Raw genomic sequence first — 21876 nt, 5'->3', positions numbered from 1 at the left:
GTGTCAGCAATCCCTGAAAATTCTTCTCTGGCTCCCGGGAGATCTAGAGGCTCAACTTTCTGGGGGTGGTGGGGCATAGGAGTTGGGGTGTAGATAGACTGAGCTGTGGGCAGTAAGCAGGCAGTGGGCTTGTCATCCTCTCATGGAAAGGGTGAAGCCTCATGGAGAGATGACAGCTCAAATCTGCGCAGCGGCAGTGACTTCCTCAGGCTCGCAGGGAAGCAGTCAGTTTCCTCCAACAGAGAGTCACAGGGTATGCCAACCGCATTCCAGGTTGCGCCCCAGGCCCCGGAAGTAGTTGCCAACAAAAAACAAACTCAACAGCACTTTTGAGGACTTTTTAATTTGCTTTGTTTTGACATTTTTTTTGTCTTATTGATCTTTTGCTTGTCTCTTTTGGTTTTTATTTTTCTGTTTTTGAGGGGTTTTTATTTTATATGTTCCTGTTTTTCTTTTCTTTCTTTTTTTTGAGAGCACATGATCAAAATATGCTGTGTGAAAACAATTTTCAAAAATCAAAACCAAAGAAACCAAAATAAAAGGTTTTCAGTTAAAAATAATAAAGGAAAAAAATTTAAAGATATACAAGGAAGCAGGAGTCCAAAGCTAAGCTTCATTGCCAGCACCATTAGCATCAATACTAGTACCAGTGTTAGCAGTTGATTTAACATCAACATCAGTATCCTCAGCATCAGTACCAGCATCATCTCCTTCATCATCATCGTCCTCAGCCGTAGCTGTAGCAGCAGCAGCAGCAGCCAGGCAGCAGGAGCAGCAGCAGCAGCAGCAGCAGCAGCAGCAGCAGCAGCAGAAGCAGCAGTCTACATTATAGACGAAAGCAGTGAAACTCAATCTGGGCACATTCTCAAAGCAGGTGTTTCCAATGCGGCCAAATGAGGCAGCACACAGAATTTTGTGTTCTGATAAATCGCCATGGTAATCACACTGTTCTTCTTCATTTGACAACTTATTATCTAGCAGTCAAAGTAATTGGGGAAATTTTATTTCTCTGTTACATGGTTCTAAAAGTGGGAATATCAGGGAAAGAGATGGAGGGAGACAGAGGCATCATGCACAAGACTCGGAAGAGAAAGAGGCAAAGAGAGGTAGAGATGGAGAGGAAGAGAAAAAGAGAGAGGGGGAGGGCTGAGGAAAGGGAAGGCAGGCACAGGAGAGGGAGGAGGCAGAGCAGATAACAAGAAAGGAAGTGGAAAAGTGGAAGACAGGATCACGACTGCCGCTAAAAGGAAAAGATTGGAGGGTGTGGGAAGGCAGAAGCTTAGGGCGCCAGTGCCAACTGAGAGGCTTCTCAGGTGAGAAGAAGCTGGGCCAGAGTCTAATCAGGGTCTGCAGTTGGCACGTTCCACAGAGAATATGGCTGTTTTTCCTCAGTGAGTTAAGGTTGCAGGCAGTTTCCCTTGGGGGCCTCAGAAGCCCCTACAGGGAGCAGCTGCCCTTCAGTGTAGAGACAGCGTGCAGACACTGTCCTCTGATCTGTGGCTTGTGCACGTCCAGGGGTCCAGGTCATCTATTGGAGGGGGAACATTTCCAGTGTGACTCACGCTTCGATTTCACAGCACATCCTTGATTTTTCCTGGAGAAAGAAGGGTACGGTCACCAGGACAGCTGAGAGCAACAGACACTGTTCTGACCTTCACTTTCCACGGATGCTCTCACTGTGTCTGCTGTAGATGGCCAAGAAGGGGTCAGGGAATCCTTGCTGAGCTGTCATCGAGGACTTGATTCACTTACTATTTTATGTGTATGAGTGCTTTGTCTGCGTGCATATATGTGCTCTACATGCATGCCTGGTGCTTGAGGTCAGGAGAGGGCGTTGGGTCCCCAGAGACTGGAGTTACAGACAGCTGTGGGGCTGCTGGGTGCTAGGAATCTAACCACGGGGCCTCTGTTAAAGCAACAAGTAAGTATTCTTAATTGCTGAGCTAACTCTGCAGCCCCAAGGACTTGTTTTAAGGATCTATGCTCTGATTCAGCTGCCTGAGTCAATGTGAGACTCTGCCAACTTCTTTTTGGACCTAGTGACAGAGACTAAGGGACCTTGAGAGCACAATAGCTCAGCTGGGCCCAACCTGGCTGCAAACCCTCCCTTTGGATCTGTAGGACCAAGAAAGCCTGATGCCGGTGGAGTATGTCCCAACTTGGCTCATCAGCCCCAACCAAGGAGATAATGGAAGAATGGGGGTAGGGTTGGTGGTGGGACATTGTCCTTTAGATAGGACTGCCTTGCAAGTGTGTGAAGGAAGTCCATTTACACAGAGTGAAGAGCAAAGCCCTTGACAAGGAAGCACAGCACAAGACAAGAAGAGAGTCCCAATGACATTGACTAAGATCCTGGGTTGACCTCTGTCTGAACCAGAAAGCATTTGTTTGGAATATGAGGTCCCCCAAAGACCCATGTGCTGAAGGCTTGGGCTGCCATGTGGTAGTGTTCAGGGATGGAGCTCTGGGAGGTGAGTGGATCCCGTGCACACTGGGTTTATTCACAGATGGATTCACACATAGTTTTATGATGGAAATAGGAAGACAGAGTGTGATTGGAGGAGGCTGGTCACTGGCAGTGTGGCTTTAAAAAGGGTATTCTGCTCTTTCTTGCTTCCTCCTTGCGTGTGGTCTACCATGCGGTGAACAGCTTCGCTGTGCCATGCACTCCCACAGGGGTGGCCTGCCTTGCCACGCATCCAGAAACAATGGAGCTAACCACCCACAGACAGAAACTTCTGAACCCATGGGCCAAAAGAAATGTTCCTTCTCTTGCATTGGTACTCTCTTTCTCCCCATCCCCCTCCATCTCTCTTTTGTGACGACAGTAGTTAAGAGTACTGGCTGCTCTTCTAGAGGCTTCAGGATCTACTCTTACACAAATTTCTTGTTGCTCCAGTTGCAGGGGATCCATTGTCCACTTCTGGACTCTGTAGGCACCAGACATCCATGTGTGCAAATTCACAGAGATCCACCTGCCTCTGTCCCCCAAGTGCTGGGATCAAAGGTGTGTGCCACTACACCTGGTTTTAGAATTTTTTAATTAAAAAAATCGTATGAGGACTGGGGATGCAGTTTGGGTGGCAAGGTGCTTGCCTAGCATTTATGAAGCCACAGGATCGATGCACGTGTGGCGTGCATGCCTATAATTCTAGCACATAGGAGACAGGATTGCCCACCAGTTTGAGGCCAGCCAGGACTGTTTCAAAAACTAAAGCAATTCAGAAAATAATGAAATTTCTTTTGTTGTTGTTATACTTTGAGATAGGGTCTTACTAGGTAGCTCAGGCTGGGTTTAAACTCATGGGCCTCTGCTTCCCATGTGCTGAGAGAAATACATCTTAAGGATGGAAAATAGACACAGTAAGATCATGAATGATTCTGATTTCTGTTTATATAAACGTTGGTACTAACCCTTAAGAATCCTCTTGTGAGAGTGCAGGTGTATTTGTTGTATGTTGTGACACTCAGCCACTGGTTCCCTGGCAGCGAGTAGTCCTCTTCCGTGTGTCAGTCTGGTAGAGTTGGGATGGGACTTTTTCTCCCTTGAATCTTCACATGGGGACTTATTTGGACATCAAAATGTGGGAGATAAGCCGGGCGGTGGTGGCGCACACCTTTAATCCCAGCACTCGGGAGGCAGAGGCAGGCGGATCTCTGTGAGTTCGAGGCCATCTTGGTCTACAAGAGCTAGTTCCAGGACAGGCTCTAAAAAAGCTGCAGAGAAACCCTGTCTCGAAAAACCAAAAAAAAAAAAAAAGAAAAAAATGTGGGAGATAATGCGTTTGATTTTTAGAGGCCAGTCTAGCCTCTACACATGGCAAATGCAGCTAAATGTCTCCGGATCAGCCTAGCCTCCTCCACAGAATGCTAGACTTCAGGGGCTGCCCAGCCCAGCTTTATGTTGTCATCCAAAGAAGCCATATTGGCTGCTTTAAATCGTTTTATTGTCATTATTCATTTTCTTTTTCAGTGATGGAACTCAAGGCCCTGTGCACAATAGGCAAGTGCTTACCATGATACTACATCTCTAGTCCTAGTTCTAGTTCTTTTTTTTTTTTTTAAGATGGGTCCTCGGGCCTCAGTATGTAACTCAGACTGGCTTGAAGCTCACTGTCTTCTTGCCTCTGTCTCCCCCCAACTCTAGAGATCTGGGTTATAGGCAGGCACCACAGGTGACCCAATCTATTAATTTTGCAATCAGGACGCAAAGGCTGAGACGCTCTAACCCTACTCCCATGTCTTGTCCATCTCTTCCACACTATTCAAAAATTATTTGTCTAGTTTTTGAGACAAGATCTTCTACAGCCTCTGAGACCTGACAAGTGCCAGGGTTACAGGTGTGCCACCTTGCCTAGTGACTAAATATTTAGAAGCTTGTTTTGGTTGCTAACACCATAGATCAATCCAGTCAGCTTAAATAAAAGGGGAATGCAATGAGAAGCTTCCTGGGGCTTGTTGAGGGGTAGGGCGAGAAGCCTGGCCTCTGTGGGACTCTCAGCAGTAGCTTCCTTAATTCCTACCAGAAAATGGCTCTGGACAATCCCACGATACTAGATATCAGTTCAGGTCCTCGGGACAGACAGGTAGGCTGTCCTTTGAACCACCCTGCGCTCTTAGTGTCTTTTGTTCTGGACTTTCAGCTAAGGAAGGGTCCAGGCAGGACTAAACACGTGTGAATAGTTAACCTGTACTGCAAAAATCTCAAGAGTTAATTTGCTAAGTGGAAATGGTTACACATTCTGGCTTGGGCCTGTTTTGTGAACTATAGCTGTCTTTTCTGAATGCCTTTCCCTTTAAATCTTCCCCGAAGCAAACGACTACATCAAGACTTCTTTTTACAAAAGCAATCTGTAGCGCAGGATTGCAACAGTAACAACCCTGTAACTCTGTACATTTTGACAGAGCCCAAGTCAAAGATTTGAGCCAGGTCCTTGAGCCCCGGAGGCAGGAGGGAGGGTGAGGGGGTAGTTTTATTTATTTTTTACAAAAATTGACCTGTAGATAAGGGTGAGGGCAGGTGAGGCGGCTTGCTCTTGTAATCCCAGCACTTGTGAGGTTGAAGCAGAAGGATCAGGAGTTTAAGACCAGCTTGGACTCTGGAATGAGTTCTAGACTAGCCTTGGCTACATGAGATTTGATTCAAAAAGCGGTGTGAGGGAAGGGAATGTATTACAATAAGAAAAAAACAAAACAAAACCTTAAGGCTTTTCTGTTCTCCCTGGCGTTGTGAACAGAAAGGAAGGAAGTGGAACACATGATTTGGGTCTGGCCCAGGTGCTGGTTGCTCACAGGCACAGGTTGCAGCTACAGCTGAAGCCTACTCCCGAGGGCGCCAGTAGCGAGTAGGCGAGCGAGCTGGGGGTTCACAGGCAGCGTCCCAGGCGGGCGGGGGCCCGGCGGGCGTGCGGGGAGGTGCAGGCTTCAGGCTGGGGCGGATCCTTCGCCTCCGGCTGCCGTAGGACCGCGGGGCCGCCGCTCCATCGGCGACATCTTGGTGAAGGACGCGCTGGTGGGAGCGTTGTATACACTGTAGCTGCAGCGCCAAGATCTCCGCTGACCTCCGGAGCGTGCAGGATCGAACGCGCAGGAGGTAAGGCTGCTGCTCCCGGAGTCCCAACTCCCCGCCTAGGTGGGTGCCTGGAGACCTAGATACCCAGCCTCGCCACCCTGAGTCCGGTAGTCTACACCTCTACCCGGAGGAGCCGACCCCAGATTACCACCCACGAGTACCACTCCTCTTAGCTAGGTCGCGTCTCCTGGAAGCCCTCCTGGAACCCCGCCCCCGCGGCTACCTGAACCACCGGTCCCTCCCGGCCCGAGACTCCGCCCCTGCCAGGACTCCGCCCCTCTCCCAGAATCATCCCGTCACAGACCCGCCCCTTCCCGCCCCTTCTTGCCCCAGCCTCCGCCCTCCGGTCCGGGCGGGGCTCTGGGTTTGAACCGCGCGGCGGGCCGGGCCTCTGAGTCGGGTCGAGCCCATAGGCGGCGGCGCGGGCCGGCAGTCTGCGGCGCGCGGCACCATGTCCCCGGGCAGTGGAGTGAAGAGCGAGTACATGAAGCGCTACCGGGAGCCGCGCTGGGACGAGTATGCGCCGTGCTACCGCGAGCTGCTGCGCTACCGCCTGGGCCGCCGGCTGCTGGAGCAGGCGCACGCGCCCTGGCTCTGGGACGCCTGGGGCCCGGACAGCCCCTCAGACAGCTCGGCTTCACCCAGTCCGGCGCCCAGGGGTCCTTTAGGGGAGCCCTTGGCGCCCTCCGCGCGGGAGGAGGAGCAGACGGTGGGGGAGCGCGGCGCGGAGCTTCGGGGCGCGGAGGTTGGGGACGCGGAGGAGCAAGACACAGTGCTACCAGGTACGGGCACGGCGGGTCACTCCGAGCTGCGCGTTTCTGCCGCCTCCGGGCGGGCGCTTCCTGTTTTGGTTTGGTTTGGTTGGGTTGACAGAATCGGCTTGCTGAACTAAGACGGGAAGGTGCTGGCCGCGTCTCCGCTCTCCCACCCCGGATTTCTCTAATTTGGTAACTCTTGGCGGAGCCCTTTATGACCTCTAAGTGCCCACCCTCCCCACCGTACCCTACCCTACCCGATCCCCAGGTCTGGAGTCCTTGGTCGCAAGGCAGTGGCGGGCACAGTGAGCCCTCAGTCCACCAGATGGCGGATCTGTTTCTTTCTGAGCATCTCTCTTTGCGAGAGGCGCTTTTCATCGCAAAGATGACCCACGAAGTTAAAAACCCCTGAGCTGTCATAATGGGGTCACGGTTGTCTGTGTGAACTCCTTGGCCTGGCCGCGCTGTCTCTGAAGAATGGTGTGCGTGTTTGTGGACGAACCTTCTTTGTGTACGCTGGTGCCAGCCGCACACCCTGGTTAGGCTGTGAGCCACTTTTCCCGCTGTTGCGGAGTGGGTCTGTCAGCAGGGAGGTCTGGAGGGTGCCGGGGCTCAGGGCGGTGCTTTAGCACAGCTGGAGATCACAATGGTTGTCAGCCACCTCTTTGAGAGCTTATGAATAAAAAAAGTTATTACTCAGTCACTCGTCTAGAAATACGCATTTTCTCACCCGGCCTTCAAAGAGTCATAAAATGGGGCCTTTGTTTTTAACCTCAGTTTTGTAAACAAAGACCGAGTCTGAAAGGATCCGGTTGCTTTGCTCTTGGTTACTTTGTTTGACTATTCTCAGTTCCTGCCTGGCGGGGTCGCCCGTCATCGTCATTGGGTCGCTTGTGACGACCGCTCCTGATGCTTCAGTGATATGTTTAGAAATTGGAATGGCAGAAGGTGTGCATGGGTATGTGTGTGTGTGTGTGTGGGGGGGGACTAGGAGCGCGTCTCCCAGTTCTTCCGGTGCAAACTGGGCCTAGCTAACTGTGAGGTTTATTTTATCTGAATGAGTAACAGGCTTTTATTTCTCACTCCGTGGTTTGATGGGGTTTACCCGCTATCAGTGTTCCTGGCTCTTTGAAAACTGTTGACAGCACTCTTTTGGTGCCCGGCGTTTGCCTACGTAGGAGTGCCCCGAGTTCATGATTATTTGTGTTTCCATGGAGATGCTGAGAACAACTCCAAAGATTCGCTAAATCCCTGCTGAAATTTTTGGTGTGTAGGCATTAGGGAATATAGAAGATGTGTCCTGCTTTGGATTCCCCATAATCAATTCTTTTGCGTGGCTCCTGCTGGCCACGTGTCAGTATGAGAAATGCTGCTGGTGCTTGGTATGCTAGACTGGTGAGGCACTGATTGCCTTGCTCTAAGATATATTCGTCTTATTTTTACTGCAAGCCATTATTATTTTTTTTTAAGATGGGATTTCTTTGTGTAGCTCTGGCTACCCCGGAACTTACTCTGTAGACCAGGCTGGCCCCAGACTCAGAGATCTGCCTGCCTCTTCCTCCCAAGTGTGGGGAGTAAAAGCTTGGGCCACCGTTGCCTGGCTACAAGGCATTTTTTGCATGAAAAATCTTGTAGCTCCGTGAAGTTTATTAGAAAATCATGGTGCCTACCAGCAGCTACCCACTTCTTAGGTAACCTGCTTCTAGCTCCTCTGCTTTTCCCCCTTTTTCCTTTTGTGGTACTGAAGACTGAATTCAGGACCTTGGGCATGCTAGGCAAATGCTCTACCACTAAACTACATCCCTAGTTCTCTTTGTATCTTTCGGTTTTGAGATAGGGCCTTACTAAACCACACCAGCCTTGATGGTCCTCTGTAACTCAGGCTGGCCTCAAATTTGTGACTCTTCTGTGTCAGTCTCCGAAATGAGTAGCTGGTATTATAGGTCTGTGCGACCAAGCCCAGCCATTTTGTATTTGTATCCTTATTTTGGGGCCAAGTCTTACTGGTTGCCTAGGTTGGCCTCAAACTACTAGGCTAAAGACATCCTCCTGCCCCAGTTTCCCGAGTAGCTCAGACCACTGGTGAGCATCATCACACTTGGCTGGTATTTACTTCTATATACCTTTGTTGACACTAATTGATATTCCCCATTTTTTTTCACCTTGGCTTTTATTTCTACCCTCCTAGCATACACATGTCTGTTGCACACATTCTTCCTAGCCATCACAGTCTGTGTGGGACTGGCCCATGGAAATGGAGGAGTGCTCAGAGCTGACCCATTTCGCTCCTCCAGGTCCCTTTTCTTTCTCTTACAATGTAGCCAGTCCAGTGGTTCACCATCACTCACCTTAGCTCATCCCTCGGGGCCACCGACCTACTTCTGCCTGGCCTGCCTGCCGCCCTCATGGCTGGCTTGACTGATGCTTGTTGTCTAAAGAGGGATCTCGGCTTGCGTCAGGCCCTTACGGCTTCTCTCTCCCAGGTGGGAACTGCGGTCATGTCTGACTCGTGGTAGAGGTCATCTTATCAGTTAGGAAAGGATGAGTGAAAAGTTGAAGTTCTGAGACCATTGTTTAAAAATAATCATAATTTTTGAGTTTGTGATGATGGTTCATTGTTTCTAAACTATCTGGAGACATTGCTCCATTGCTGTGACTTCTGATTCTTTTGTTTTGTTTTTTTCCAAGACAGGGTTTCTTTGTTTTGCCCCGTCTGTCCTGGAACTCACTCTGTAGACCAGGCTGACCTCAAACACACAGAGACCCACCTGCCTGTGTGCCACTACCTCCCTCCTTGACTTCTGATTCTTGAGCCATACCTTTAACCGCCCTGAGGAGGGCTGTTAGACCTTTTGTCTCTCCTCACCATCAGGAGTTGATGTAGGTCACCTGAAAGTCCCTAGCATCAAACTCTTAAATTTAGTTTCCTTTATTTTGTATTTTATGTGTGTGTTTTACTTGTATATGTGTCCTTGCACTGTGTCCATGCAGTACCCTAAGAGGGCAGAAGAAGCGTTGTATTCCCTGGAACTGGAGGTTGTAAACGTTCTTGTGGGTGCTTGGACTAGAACCTGGGCTCAGGAAGAGTAGCTAGTGCTTTTAACCGCTGAACTGCTCTTTAGTTCCCAATTTCTCTGTTTAATTCTGGGACGCCTTCTTGAATTATTATTATTATTATTATTTAATTTCATTTCTCTTTTAGGGGGCTAGGGTGCTGGAAGTGGAATTCAATGCTTTGTGTATCTAAGAAAACACTGCAACTGACCCTCTAGTTTATTTCTTTTAGAAATTAAAAAAATGGTAAATAAAAACTATGCACTTACAGTTCTCCCTCCATGTTTTCATGGTTGTATGCAGTGTGTAATGTTGAAATCAAGTTAAGCGTGTGTGCCATTTCAAACTCTGGGCAGCTCAGCTGGCAGAGGGCTTGTTTACATGCATGAAGCCCTGGGTTCTGTCCTCAACACAAACAGATGTGGCTGTGCTTGTAATTCCAGCCCTTAGGTTGAGGCTGGAAGTTCAGAAGTGAGTTCCAGGTCAGCCTGGGATAGATACATAAGACCTTATTTCAAAGAGCAAAAAAGTATCAAGCTTATTGTTAGTGTAATTTTTTTCTTTCCTGTTTTAGGCCCAGGCTGACTAAACTCTGAATCCTCCATGTACTGGGAATCATAGGAGGGTATTACCCTCTGCTTGCAAAAGTATTAGGTTCTTGACAACAGTATACTGTATTCTCCTTGTAAAAGATATTATTAGAGGGTTTTGTTTCTCTTTGTGTGTTTAGCAGACTATATCCTCCCCCTTTTTGTTTTGTTTCTTTTTGCTTGTAATTCTGTATCACTTAAAAGAAAACCTGTATCGCTCTCCGGAGGCCTTTTTTTTTTTTTCCCCAAATGAATGGGATCTGGTGACTTCTTTTTCTTATTTGAAAAATGGCTATGTTCCTTTTAAGTTCCTCGTGCCATGTTGGAGGTGGGAGTGCTTGGTTAGTAGGAATTCTCTAACTTGCTAGCAGCCATCTTGCTTTGAACAGTAGTGAAGAATGCCTCCAGATTTACTTTTGTGCTACTGGGGATCCAACCCAGGGCTTCTCCGTGCTAGGCAAGTGTGTCACCGCTGGCCCACAGCAGCTAAAATGTCAGGCTGCCAGCCTATCTCCAGGTCCTTAGTCCATAGTCACATTTTTTCAACTACATTTTGCTTATTTGGTTAGGTTTACATGTGCCTTAGTTTAAACAACCTGTTTAAAGTTAGGAAAGTAGTCCTGCCCCATTTCCCCCTTATACTTGCCCCTCACCCTTGCTGCTTCTTGTCTCTCAGCATTTCCTGGAGGGAGGCAGAAGCTTTCAGAAGATGCTTTTCTTCTAGGTGTTCTCGGTGTTCTTTTTGTCTCTACTCATTCCCTGTACTGGACTTTTTGAGTATGGAAGCTTCTTGCAGATCAAGATTTTCTAACACTACTTAAATTTATTTCCTCTGCTTTGTCTCACTGTCTTTGTCTTCTCTCCCCTCCTCTTATTGAACCTCCGCCCAGCCCTCTTTTCTGTCTTTGAGACAAGGTTTTTCACACTCTAGTCCAGACTAAATTCACATTGTTAAGAATTTCCTGCCCGAGACTTCTGAGTACTAGGGTTCTAGATTTATCTCACCATACCCAGGTTGTTTTCTTTCTTTGTTGGCTGATAATTCTCTTGGATCAAGCCTCCTAATATTTTTTAAAATATTTATTTATTATGTGTACAGCATTCTTTCCATGTGTGCCCGCAAGCCAGAAGGGGGCGCCAGGTCTTATTATAGATGGCTGTGAGCCACCATGTGGTTGCTGGGAATTGAACTCAGGACCTCTGGAAGATCAGCCAGTGCTCTTAACCACTGAGCCATCTCTATAGCTTCTCATATTGATCTCGAACTCTCCATCCTTCCACTTCAACCTGGCTAGCTGGTACCATGGGGGGTGAACTACTGCACCCATCTATGTCTCTTCTGTATAAATGTGCACCCGTGGGCTGCTGAGATGGCTCGGAAGACAAAGGTACTTGCTGCAAGTCCGAAGACTTGGGTGTGATCCTGAGTCCCACATAGGAAAGAACCAATTTCTGCAAGTTGTGCTCTACCCTCCACACATATGTGCGTACACACACACACACACACACACACACACACACACACACACACACACACAATGGGGGTTATACCCAGATGTCTGCTCCTAACCTATCTGGTCATATTTAACAGTGAGGCCTGTGAGTGCCCTGAGGAACCTGGATGTGGAGTCTTGGGGTTGCTTATTGGCTCTATCAGAGAGAGACACAGGTGTTTCTCTGGGGAGTTTAGAACTTACCCTCTGGGAGTCTCCTGTGTGCCCCTCCCAGATGGTGCCTCAGTCACACCCCTGGGGAACCAGCCAGTCTGCCACACACTTGGTGCCCAGGAGGACAGCTACCCAGAGAGCTCTGTGCTGAGGCCTCTAGGCGTGTTAGGAGTTAGCACCCTGGCTTTTGCTGTGCTGGGGTCCCAGGTCTAGGACCTCTCTGCTTCTCCATCTTTAAATAGTCCTCTGGCATTCAGGGAGGAGAGGAAAAGAAGAGGCTGGGTGGTGGTGGTGTTGGCAGTAGCGACACATTACTTAAACCCCAGCACTTGGGAATCAGGCAGATCTCTGTGAGTTCAAGGCCAGCCTGGTCTCCATTGTGAGTTACTCTACAGTCAGAGCTAAAAGAGAAAGAGTATGAGAGGATAATCCATTGCTGCAAAACTGTTACCTGAACTCAGCCAAAACCCACCCCACTCCTGAAGCATTGTAGGCTCTGAGTTAGACACAGGCCCCTTTCCAGGCTGGCACACTTTATCTGATAGGTATTATCCCTGGTTTCTGCTGAGAGACCAGCTGAGCTGTCTCAGCACTTGCAAGGCTCCCTCCTGTGCTGGGCCTTCCTCGTTGTGTGGAGATGGTCTTTCAGCACACAATAAAACAGACTGGACACAGGGCTCTGCCCTTCCAGTTTCCCTGTGGATCAGACAACATCTCTCCCTCAGCCTGCTTTCTTTAGAAGTTACAGAAGTCTCCTCAAGTCTGGAATTAGGGGTGCCCTGACCCATCTCTGTGTGTTTTGGTTTTGACTCATCGTTAAGAATAGTTTCTCTCTCTCTCTCTCTCTCTCTCTCTCTCTCTCTCTCTCTCTCTCCCTCCCTCCCTCTCTCCCTCCCTCCCTCTCTCTCTCTCTCTCTGTGTGTGTGTGTGTGTGTGTGTGTGTGTGTAGCCAGAGGAGGATGTCAACTGTTCTGCTTTGCCATTGTCTACCCTATTGCCTTGAGACAGACTCTCCCACTGAACTTGAGCTAGGCTGGTGGCCGGTAAACTGCAATGACTGTGTTCTGCCCCGCCCTCAACCCCAGTGCTGGGTTACACTTGACTTTTTTTTTTCCTGTGTCCCTCTCTTTTTTTTTAAAACATTTATTTATTTATTCTGTATACAATATATGCCTGCAGGCCAGAAGAGGGCACCAGGTCTCATTACAGATGGTTGTGAGCCACCATGTGGTTGCTGGGAATTGAACTCAGGACCTTTGGAAGAGCAGGCAATGCTCTTAACCTCTGAGCCATCTCTCCAGCCCCTACACTTGATTTTTTACATGTGTTCTAGGATCTGAACTTGGGTCCTCAGGCTTACGCAGCAAGTACTCTTACCCACTGAGCCGTTTCTTCAGCCCCTAGATATGTTTTCAGATTTCAAAAATGGAAATTTTTGTTGTTGCTGTTTTGAGACTGGGCTTCACTCAGTAAACATCCTTTGTTCAAATAGGATTTTAAAAGCGTGGACTTATATGTAATTGTCATGTACCAAGCTGGCCTAGGACTCACTGTGTAGACCAGGCTGATCTCAAATTTATAGTAATCCTCCTTATCAGTCTGTCTAGTGTTGGGGTTATGAGTGTTACCTGCCACATTGGGCTCAAAAATGAGATTTTTGAAAGTTATTTTTTGATGCACTAACTTAATTTTCCTAGTGGTTGAGAGAAGTTTGTGTAAGTCCAGTTTTGTGTATGTGTGAAGATTCCCTTTAATGGCTTTGGTTATGAAAAGCTTGTGTGTGTTCCACCTCTGCTTGATGGGTGTACCATCTCCAGCTGCCTCGTGTTTGTTCGCTCTACCCCACTGGGTCATTTGTTGTTCTGATTTTTTCTTCTTTTCAGCAGGACTCCTCAGAAGAGCTCTGTGGTAGTTGATGCATTTCTATAGCGTCCTCTGTGGTGATTCTGAATGGCTGGCCTGCCGGGCGATGGTGGCGCACGCCTTTAATCCCAGCACTCGGGAGGCAGAGGCAGGCGGATCTCTGTGAGTTCGAGACCAGCCTGGTCTACAAGAGCTAGTTCCAGGACAGGCTCCAAAGCCACAGAGAAACCCTGTCTCGAAAAACAAAAACAAAAACAAAACAAAACAAAAAAAAAAAACAATGAATGGCTGGCCTAGCAGAGGTGCACAATCTTCTCATTTTACTTTTAATTTACGTAGATTTATTTTAATAGCCACGTGTGGCTAAAGGCTATTGTATTGGGCAACTCCATTCTAAAGACTGGATTTATTTTAATTTGAATGTCCTCTCAGTTGATGAGAAAAATGTTGCAGTCTTCCCCGGAATCTTGTGGGAAATACTGTTTTTGTTTGCCTGAAAATATCCTTGATTTGAACATCATTCTTTCAAATAGGATCTTAAAAGCATATACTTATATTTAATTACCTTGTACCAGGCACTATTTTGAGAGTTTTATAAATGTTCAAATTACAGCAATTACGTTCTGTCTCTTTTCTTCTGTCCGTCTTTTGTCTCCTGCTGGGGATAGTTTTCGTGCGTTATCTTTTTTCTTAAGCACAGAGTTGTAAGCACCGTTGTGTCACCGTCTGAAGATGATAATTTAAGTATCTTACGTCTATTGCTCCAGCTGGTTGTCTCATCATTGTTATCGTTTCTTGGGTGCTGGGCTTATCTTCTGTGACACTGGTAATTGTGTGAGATTATTTGTAGGAGTCATTTGGATGCTGGGGTCCTGCCTAGGTCCTGTGGGCAGTGACTTTTGTCCTTCACTGAGCTATTTTGGGTCCCTGTGGTAAAGGAGGGTTGATCCAGTAGCCCAGTGGAGCAGTCTCCACTGCTCGGTCACTTGGCTTGATCTCTGACCCTCTTCCATCAGAGCCTCACTGATAAGTTGTAGGGTTTCAGTCCATCGTCACACTGACTTCTGTGGAATGTGGCACTTCCTTAGGTTTTCTTCTGGTTTCTTTTCTTTATTAGATATCCTTCCTGTGTCCTACTCTTGGGTTCTTTCTCTTCCAGATCATTAAATAAGTGTCCCAGGGACCCAAGTGTGCCCTTTTGGCCTCCTGCTCCATCCACATTTCTCCTGGGCAGTCCTGTGCACACAGAATCTAGTCCCAGCCTGTCGTCTCTCTCCAGTGCCTGTGGGTATCTTCTAGCAGCCTGCCTGTCTGTTTCATCCTGTACAGTTCCGTCCTTCATGTCTGGGACACCTCGGGTCCACGGATAGGAGGACCATCTGCTTAGAACATTCATGGAGACCAGTCAGGTTCTCCTGCCCCACACCCATGCCAGCACGGTGCCCTTGTGTCTGTTTACCCTGGTCTGTTGTCAGCCTTTCCTGGCAGGTACTTGGCTCTATTCTTTTATCCAACCCACTCTAAAATACAGACAGGACCACATCATTTCTAAGCTTAAAATCCTTCCACAACTCCCCATGGTTTCTAAGGTATAATCACTCCCACTTCCAACCCAAGTTCGGCACAGAAAGGCTTTATTTCCCACCTGCTCCCAGCCTGGAGCGGGAGACTCTGCATGCGCACTTTTCCTTAGAGCTGTTGATCCTTCCCTCTTCCCTTTCAGTGAACACCCCTTCTTTAGGTCTCTTCATGGTCAGCATCTGCCTTTTCCTCAAAGAAAGGCATTATTGTCCTCTCTGGACAGGCTGCCCTGGGAGATCTAGAGGAGAGGAGGAGAAGGAACCCAAAACTCAGGTCACTACAGTTTCTCATTCTCTATATTTGATCTACGTAGGTCTTGTTCCATGCTACTTTTCCTCTTTGCTTTGAGTTCGAGGGTCCTTCTTTTCCTCATCCTACATTAAGGTGAGGAAGGATATGGGTATAACATGCAGAAAGGTACTTGGGCAGTGAGCGGACTTAAGTTCCTGGAATGAGGTAAATCTGGTGTCCCTTCACCCTGTGATCTACTGCTGGGGTTACAGCCTGCTGCAGGATGGAGATGTTAGACCCCAGGCTTGGCTTGTGTCACCTGATACTTTGAATGGGTTGTTAGAGCTGAGGCCAAAGCTAAGGCGGGAGTAAGGTTTCCTACAGTCAGGCATGCCCTGTCTGAATTGCCCACATGGGGTATGCTCTCCCATAGAGGAGTATGAATCAGATGCCTAGCCAAGGGCAGCAGGGCTGAGGGTCTGTCCTCTGAGGGGAGCCAAGCTCTGCAGCAGCTGATGGGGGAGGGTATATGATGCCTGAGCCACGGGTGACGCACACGGAGCTCATATTCCAGTGTGTGTAGGTGGGAAGGAAGCAGGCTCAGGAAGGATTTATGCAAACATCGTGTCTTACAAAGGTGTGTGTGTGTGTGTGTGTGTGTGTGTGTGTGTGTGCACGCACATGCGCGTTAAAATGTCAAAATATCCCAAAAGGTAGGTAAGGGAAATTAGAGACATTCTGCAGCATTTTTTCATACCTGATATTCACCTCAGGTTGGGCAACCACATCCCCCATCATTTCCCTCCACTTTCCCAGGGTTGCTGACACCGTTCAGGCCCCACACACCATACACATCAGTTATTTTTCTCATCACTGTTACCTGATTCCGGATAAGAAATAACTGAAGGGTGGAAAGGTTTATTTTGACTGTGCTTGGAGAGGTCATGGTCTGTCGTGATAGGGAGATGTGGCAGAGTTCATGGCAGCTTCAAGCTTCTTGATGGCTCGGGAAACAGAAGTTAGGTCAACACTGGAGTCAAGCTATAGCCCATAACACTCATCCTGTAGTGACTCACTTCCTCTGTCAGACCGCATCTCCCAGAGATTCCACCACCTCCTCCAACAGCACCACCGGCTGGACTCGTCCAGATTCCCCAGCCTGTCAGGACATTACGTGTTCGAGCACAGCACGAGGACCTTGACTCGTGCGGTCACTTCCGTCTCATTATCTCTTGCTTTTTGCACTGGGGACGCCGTAAAGGGCTACAGTTAGGTGAGCCGCTACGGTGACCACATCCTGTTGTGACAGGTGCCCTTAGGCTCAGGTGGACAGCTGCCTCTCTGGAGGCACAGGTAAGGAGGTTTTCCATCAACATACATCAAAGAGGAATCAGAATTCTAGAACTCAGGGAGTGACTTAGAAACCAACCTTGAGTATCCGCCTGGTGAGGACAGCCTGTCTGTCTCAGGGAAGGCACACAGAGAGGAGTGCACACCCTGGGGCTTGCGGAGGGAGCTCCCAGGTGTGTGCACTCACTCGTCATCGAGATGATGGATCCTGAAGGGGGCCATCAAGGTTGCCTTGGAATTGTTTTGATTTAATGTTGGAACCTTTGTTGTCAATTTTTAAGATGGGGTAAATGACAGTTATTCTACAAATTTGTTTCCATATCTTGCTTTAAGTAAAACCTGTTGAGTTTAGCCATAATAAGTGTGTAACTGGCTTGATGAAGCATTATTATTTTTCAGCTTCAGTTAAGTTATTTTATATAAACTTGATTTAAAGTGTTTCCATCTTTTCTCATCCCTTTTTTCAAAAGCACCACCAAAAAAGGACATAGAAGGAAAACCCGAACAACAGACTGGGACAAGAGAGACTGACAGGGTGCTCACTGGCCCCGACCCTCGACAGCAGCCTAGTGCCTTATTTGCCAGAGGAAGTAAGAAAGCAACCAGAAGCCCCCAAAGATCAGCAAGCAAAATAAAAGAGAACAAGCACCCATTTGCTCTGTATGGCTGGGGAGAGAAACAGATGGACACGGGGAGCCAGAAGACGCACAATGTCTGTGCATCAGCCCCTGTGCATGAGGTGTGCCTCAGAAGGGCGAGTCCAGCCATACGCTGCCACGGGGCTTTTCTCCTATGGCTGCTCTGGGCCATGGGAGGTCCTCGGGTGGTGTGGGGTCCATCGAAGCCAAAAGAAGGGGTCTCTGGTCACTAGGAAGGTGGAGTAGACTTTGGTGGACTGGGGCTACAGCCCGGAGAAGAGGCAGATGTCACTGTGGTTTTTGAGTTCTGTGGCCTGGGCCACAGGGGAAAAGTGTGCTGGGAGCTGGAGCCATCCCCTGGAGAGGTCTCATTTTCCCTCAGCTTTGCTAACCTGGGTCTTTGACCAAGGCTTTCTCCTTGGCATGTCTGACTACTTGGCATCTTCTGGGGACCTCTGTTTCCCTTCTGATGAAATTCGGCTCACTGCTTTCATATGTGTATGCAATGGTGTTTGTTCCATGGAGCCCCAATCATCTGACCCAGCCTTGGCTTGACATTCTCTCAAGACCTGAGATATTTTAGACAGGGGGACAGAGAGGGTATGGTCCATCTTGAAACGGTTACCGTGTTAGCACCAGCTGGATGCCAGGGATGTCCGAAGAGCAGGCAGAAAGAGAAACTGCAAACTCAGTTTCCCTGTAATGCCAGGCAAGTGCCCAGAGCTGTTTGGTGACAGATGCTGTTTATTTGAAGTGAAATCTGAGACAGGGAGGGGGGCTGCTGTTAGCAGAGGGTTCTGACGAGTCTCTGGGACTAATTTAACAGTGTGCATATCTGTCACAGGATAAACTCCCCTGACAGTTTTTCTTGTTTTATTATTATATTTTGAGACAGGATCTCATGTAACCATGGGCCTGAAACTCACTACCTAGCTGAGGATGACCTTGAACTTCTGATCTCCCTACCTCTACCTACCAAATTCTGGGTTTACAGGCTGTGCACCTGCACCTGGCTGTCTCCATTTTCCATGCAGTGTTTTCAAACCTTGTCAAGAACTCAGACTCTCTTACGTGCACACTGTGGAGGAGTTCCCACAGATTTCCAGAGCTTGGTGTGGTGGCACGCCTATAATCTCAGTGCTTGGGAGGCAGAGACAGGAGGATCCCTGGAAATTCATAGCCAGTCTGATCTATGTAGTGAGTTCCAGGCCAAACAGCTACATAGCAAGATCCTGTCTTAAAAAGCAAAGCAAAACAAAACAAGTTTTGTCAAGTTGGTCCTAGATCGCATGAAAGTTAGATGTTTGCCGTTTCTATCTAAACTTTTATTTTTAAAAAAAATTTCATTTTTAGTTATGTATATGTGTGTGGGTCTGTGTGTGTTAGTGCAGGTGATCTCAGAGGACTGAGGCATCAGATCCGCTTGGAATTAGTTACAGACAGCTGTGAGCCACCCAGCTTGGACTCCGGGAATTGAACTTAGGTCCTGTGCAATAACAGTACTTGTGCTGGCCTCTGAGCGATCTCTCAGCCCTAAAATTTAATTTTCTGTGCTCAGCCTTGCTGTCATTGGTAACAGGGTGAATTGTGGTGGCAGGATGGTTTATTCTGTGAAGCACTGATGCCATAGATTGGCATGGCCTGACTCCTTGCTTCAGGGAATCAGGCTAGTAATGTAAGATAGTCTTGTGCATCCCAGGCTGGCATTGAGCTTCCTATGGAGCCAAGGACGGCTTTGAGGGCTTAAGATCCTCTTGCTTCTACCTCCCAGGTGCTGGGGTAACAGGTGTGTAGCTCCATGCCTAGGGATAGAACCCAGGGCTTCATCTGTACTAGGCTGCACTGAGCTACATCCCCAGACTTGTAGTTAGATATTGTTCAGAATTGGTCCTTAAGCCACTTAGGCTACTACCTTTATCTTTGAACTTTCTTTAGATTCATGAATCAGCACTTCGAGCCAAGAACAGAAGACAGGTGGAAAAAAGGAAACTGGCTGCCCAGAGGCAGCGGGCTCACTCCGTGGATGTGGAGAAGAACCGAACGGTGAAGCCAACTTCCGCAGAGAACCCGTGGCTGACAGAGTACATGCGGTGCTATTCAGCCAGGGCCTAGATGCTGGCACGTCCTCTTTCAAGTGTTTATGAGAGAGAAGGAAAACCAAAACTGTCCAATGAGACCATGCACAGGTGGAAGAAATCAACTGGTCCTGCAGGTTCCTCTTAGGAATTTTCAAGAGATGGTTTTGCTTTCGTGATGGTTGGTCACCCGCCTTAGTAGTTAGGGCAGACCATCGAAGCCATAGATGTTGGCTTGTTTATGAAGACAAGTCCCCAAGTCTTGATATTCTTGTAAGAGTTTTATTTTAAGGATTTTAACCTTTGGAGATACCCACACCGAATGCCTTTAACTGGCTCTAGGCGCTCCCCACCCACACCCTCTCCTCTCGCATGGTCCGAGCTGTCCTTTTTGATCAGCACCACATTCCACAGCTGGCAGGGGCATCCCATCCCACAGTGCAGGGCTCACAGGCACGACGACTGTGCAGTTGGCCCCAGGGAGCAGCAAGGAAAGCAAGGGCACAAGCATGAGACGATGCTGTTCCCGATGAACTAGGACTTCGGCAGCTGACACTGGGCATTCCATTTCTCCTCGCTTCCCTGTAGACTATGATATTTAAGAATTTTTCTGGCCAGAGCAATGGTCACCTTTTCTTCTTAAATTGTCACTTAGACATTTATTTAACTTATAATTTAGTAGTTCTGGGACATTCCAGTGAGTGACGTGCCGTGCAGTCCGTGTTTAATGGTGACATTTCTTTTGAGTCAGCATCATATTCTTTTAACTGCAGCATTCCCCGGTAGAGTTCACAGGGTATAGTCAGCCGCTCGTTAAGTCTGACCTGCCAAGCCCCTCTCCGGAGAGAGCAGACGATGATATGGAAAACTTGAAATTTGAAATGACCTTTAATGAACTGAGTTTGCTTGGCCTGTGGGGATGGGACCAGCAGGCACCATGAGTGTGCCATCAGCTCCATTCTGCTTTTCCTTCCGTAGAGCGTGATGAAGGCTTCATGATGCAAGGTGCTGATAGTGTAGGCTGAAAATGTGACTCCTTGGTGTCCGGCCTGGTGATCGGTGCTGCTGAACTATGGAGAATGGGCATGTGCCAGCCTGGCTGGAAATGTCCTTCCTCTAGTAGGAGACAACTGTCAGGGTTAAAAAACCTAGGTTTCCATGAGATGGGTGCCTTTCTCCATCCTGCTGGAGGGACGCTCAGAAGATGATCTCTATGTTCTTTCTTCCTTCCTGAGAGACAGGGAGATCTTTTGCCTGCACCCACTCAGCAGCTGAGTTTGTTGGGTAAAACTGAGCGTGTGGCTGAGCCTTTCCATGTATTTTTCCTTTGGGTTTTTGAGTATAATAATTTCTAGAACACAAACTGATTTTATTCCATATAAAGTCATCACACGATGTCATCTTAAAACTGTATGAAGCTTTGAAGATGCATACTGAAGAATCAAGAGTGTTTTAAAAAAAACTTTAAAAATATTTGCCTATTTTGTATAGACCCTTGTGTACAGAGCCCTCCCAGTGAGGTGTGTATTTAATTAAAGAGTAAGTTCTACATGTTGTCCAAGTTGTCCAAATACAACCTTGCTAGTGACTCTACTGACCACATAGTCCCCAGCTGTCACACAGGCAGGGTGACTGGGACAGTATTACTCTTTGTAAAGCTGTGTCTTGAAGGTCTCTGTTCCCGCCCAGCCCTCCATCAGCAAGTTGCACCCGACAATCTCAGAAAGACGGGGGTGGGAGGGAGGGCACAGGACCCCCACCCTGGCCTTTAGACTTGTGCAGAAGACACGTGCATCCTTCTGCATGTGTGGTGAAGTACAGGCTGAGGTGTACTGAGAGCCATGCTGGTGTCTTTGCCACCTTCTTTTTACACAGAGCACAAATGATCAGGACTTGGGGGAATATTTAATGTTCATACACCACAAGGAAGCGCGTATGGATTAGCTGTGACTCCCACACCCGAGTCCCGAGTGTTTAGGCTTCAGTTTTTCTCCTTTTCAAAAGGTAGTGGTTACCTTTTAAGCCTATGAATTTTTTTTTTGTTGTTTTTTTTTTTTTTTGTTTTTCGAGACAGGGTTTCTCTGTAGCTTTGGTGCCTGTCCTGGAACTAGCTCTTGTAGACCAGGCTGGCCTCGAACTCACAGAGATCCACCTGGCTCTGCCTCCTGAGTGCTGGGATTAAAGGTGTGCACCACCACCGCCCGGTGAGCCTATGAAATTTTTAACAAATCGATCTTAGCAACAGCTTTTTTCCTGTCCTAGGAGCTAATACAGGACACGTTTCGTTTCAAGGCAGTGAGATAATTTAAAGTTAGCTTCCACGCTGGAAATGTCTGAAAATGTTTGAGAATACCATCATACTTAAAATAAATGATACACAAGTCTTTTTTAAAAATTTGATTTTAAGGTCTTAATTAAAAAATGTTAACATAAGTGTTTTGGGTTTTTTATGCTACTTTTACCTCAGAGCTAATAATAGAACACTGAGGTAAGAATGCCC

General features: G+C 47.9%; 1 protein-coding gene across 1 annotated transcript; it reads left to right on the top strand.

The window, feature by feature from the left end:
- Positions 1-6023: 6023 nt before the first annotated feature.
- LOC119802182 (centriole, cilia and spindle associated protein) lies at positions 6024-20677 on the top strand. Its single transcript, XM_038313132.1, has 3 exons — positions 6024-6354; positions 17134-17402; positions 19237-20677. Exons 1-3 carry the CDS (start codon positions 6024-6026, stop codon positions 19411-19413), a joined length of 777 nt encoding a protein of 258 aa, XP_038169060.1. The 3' UTR covers positions 19414-20677.
- Positions 20678-21876: the final 1199 nt, after the last annotated feature.

Source organism: Arvicola amphibius, chromosome 15 (assembly GCF_903992535.2).
Source record: "Arvicola amphibius chromosome 15, mArvAmp1.2, whole genome shotgun sequence".
In the NCBI taxonomy this organism is placed as follows: domain Eukaryota; kingdom Metazoa; phylum Chordata; class Mammalia; order Rodentia; family Cricetidae; genus Arvicola; species Arvicola amphibius.
Note: the sequence above shows the minus strand (reverse complement) of the source record. Positions and strands in the feature narration are given on the sequence as shown.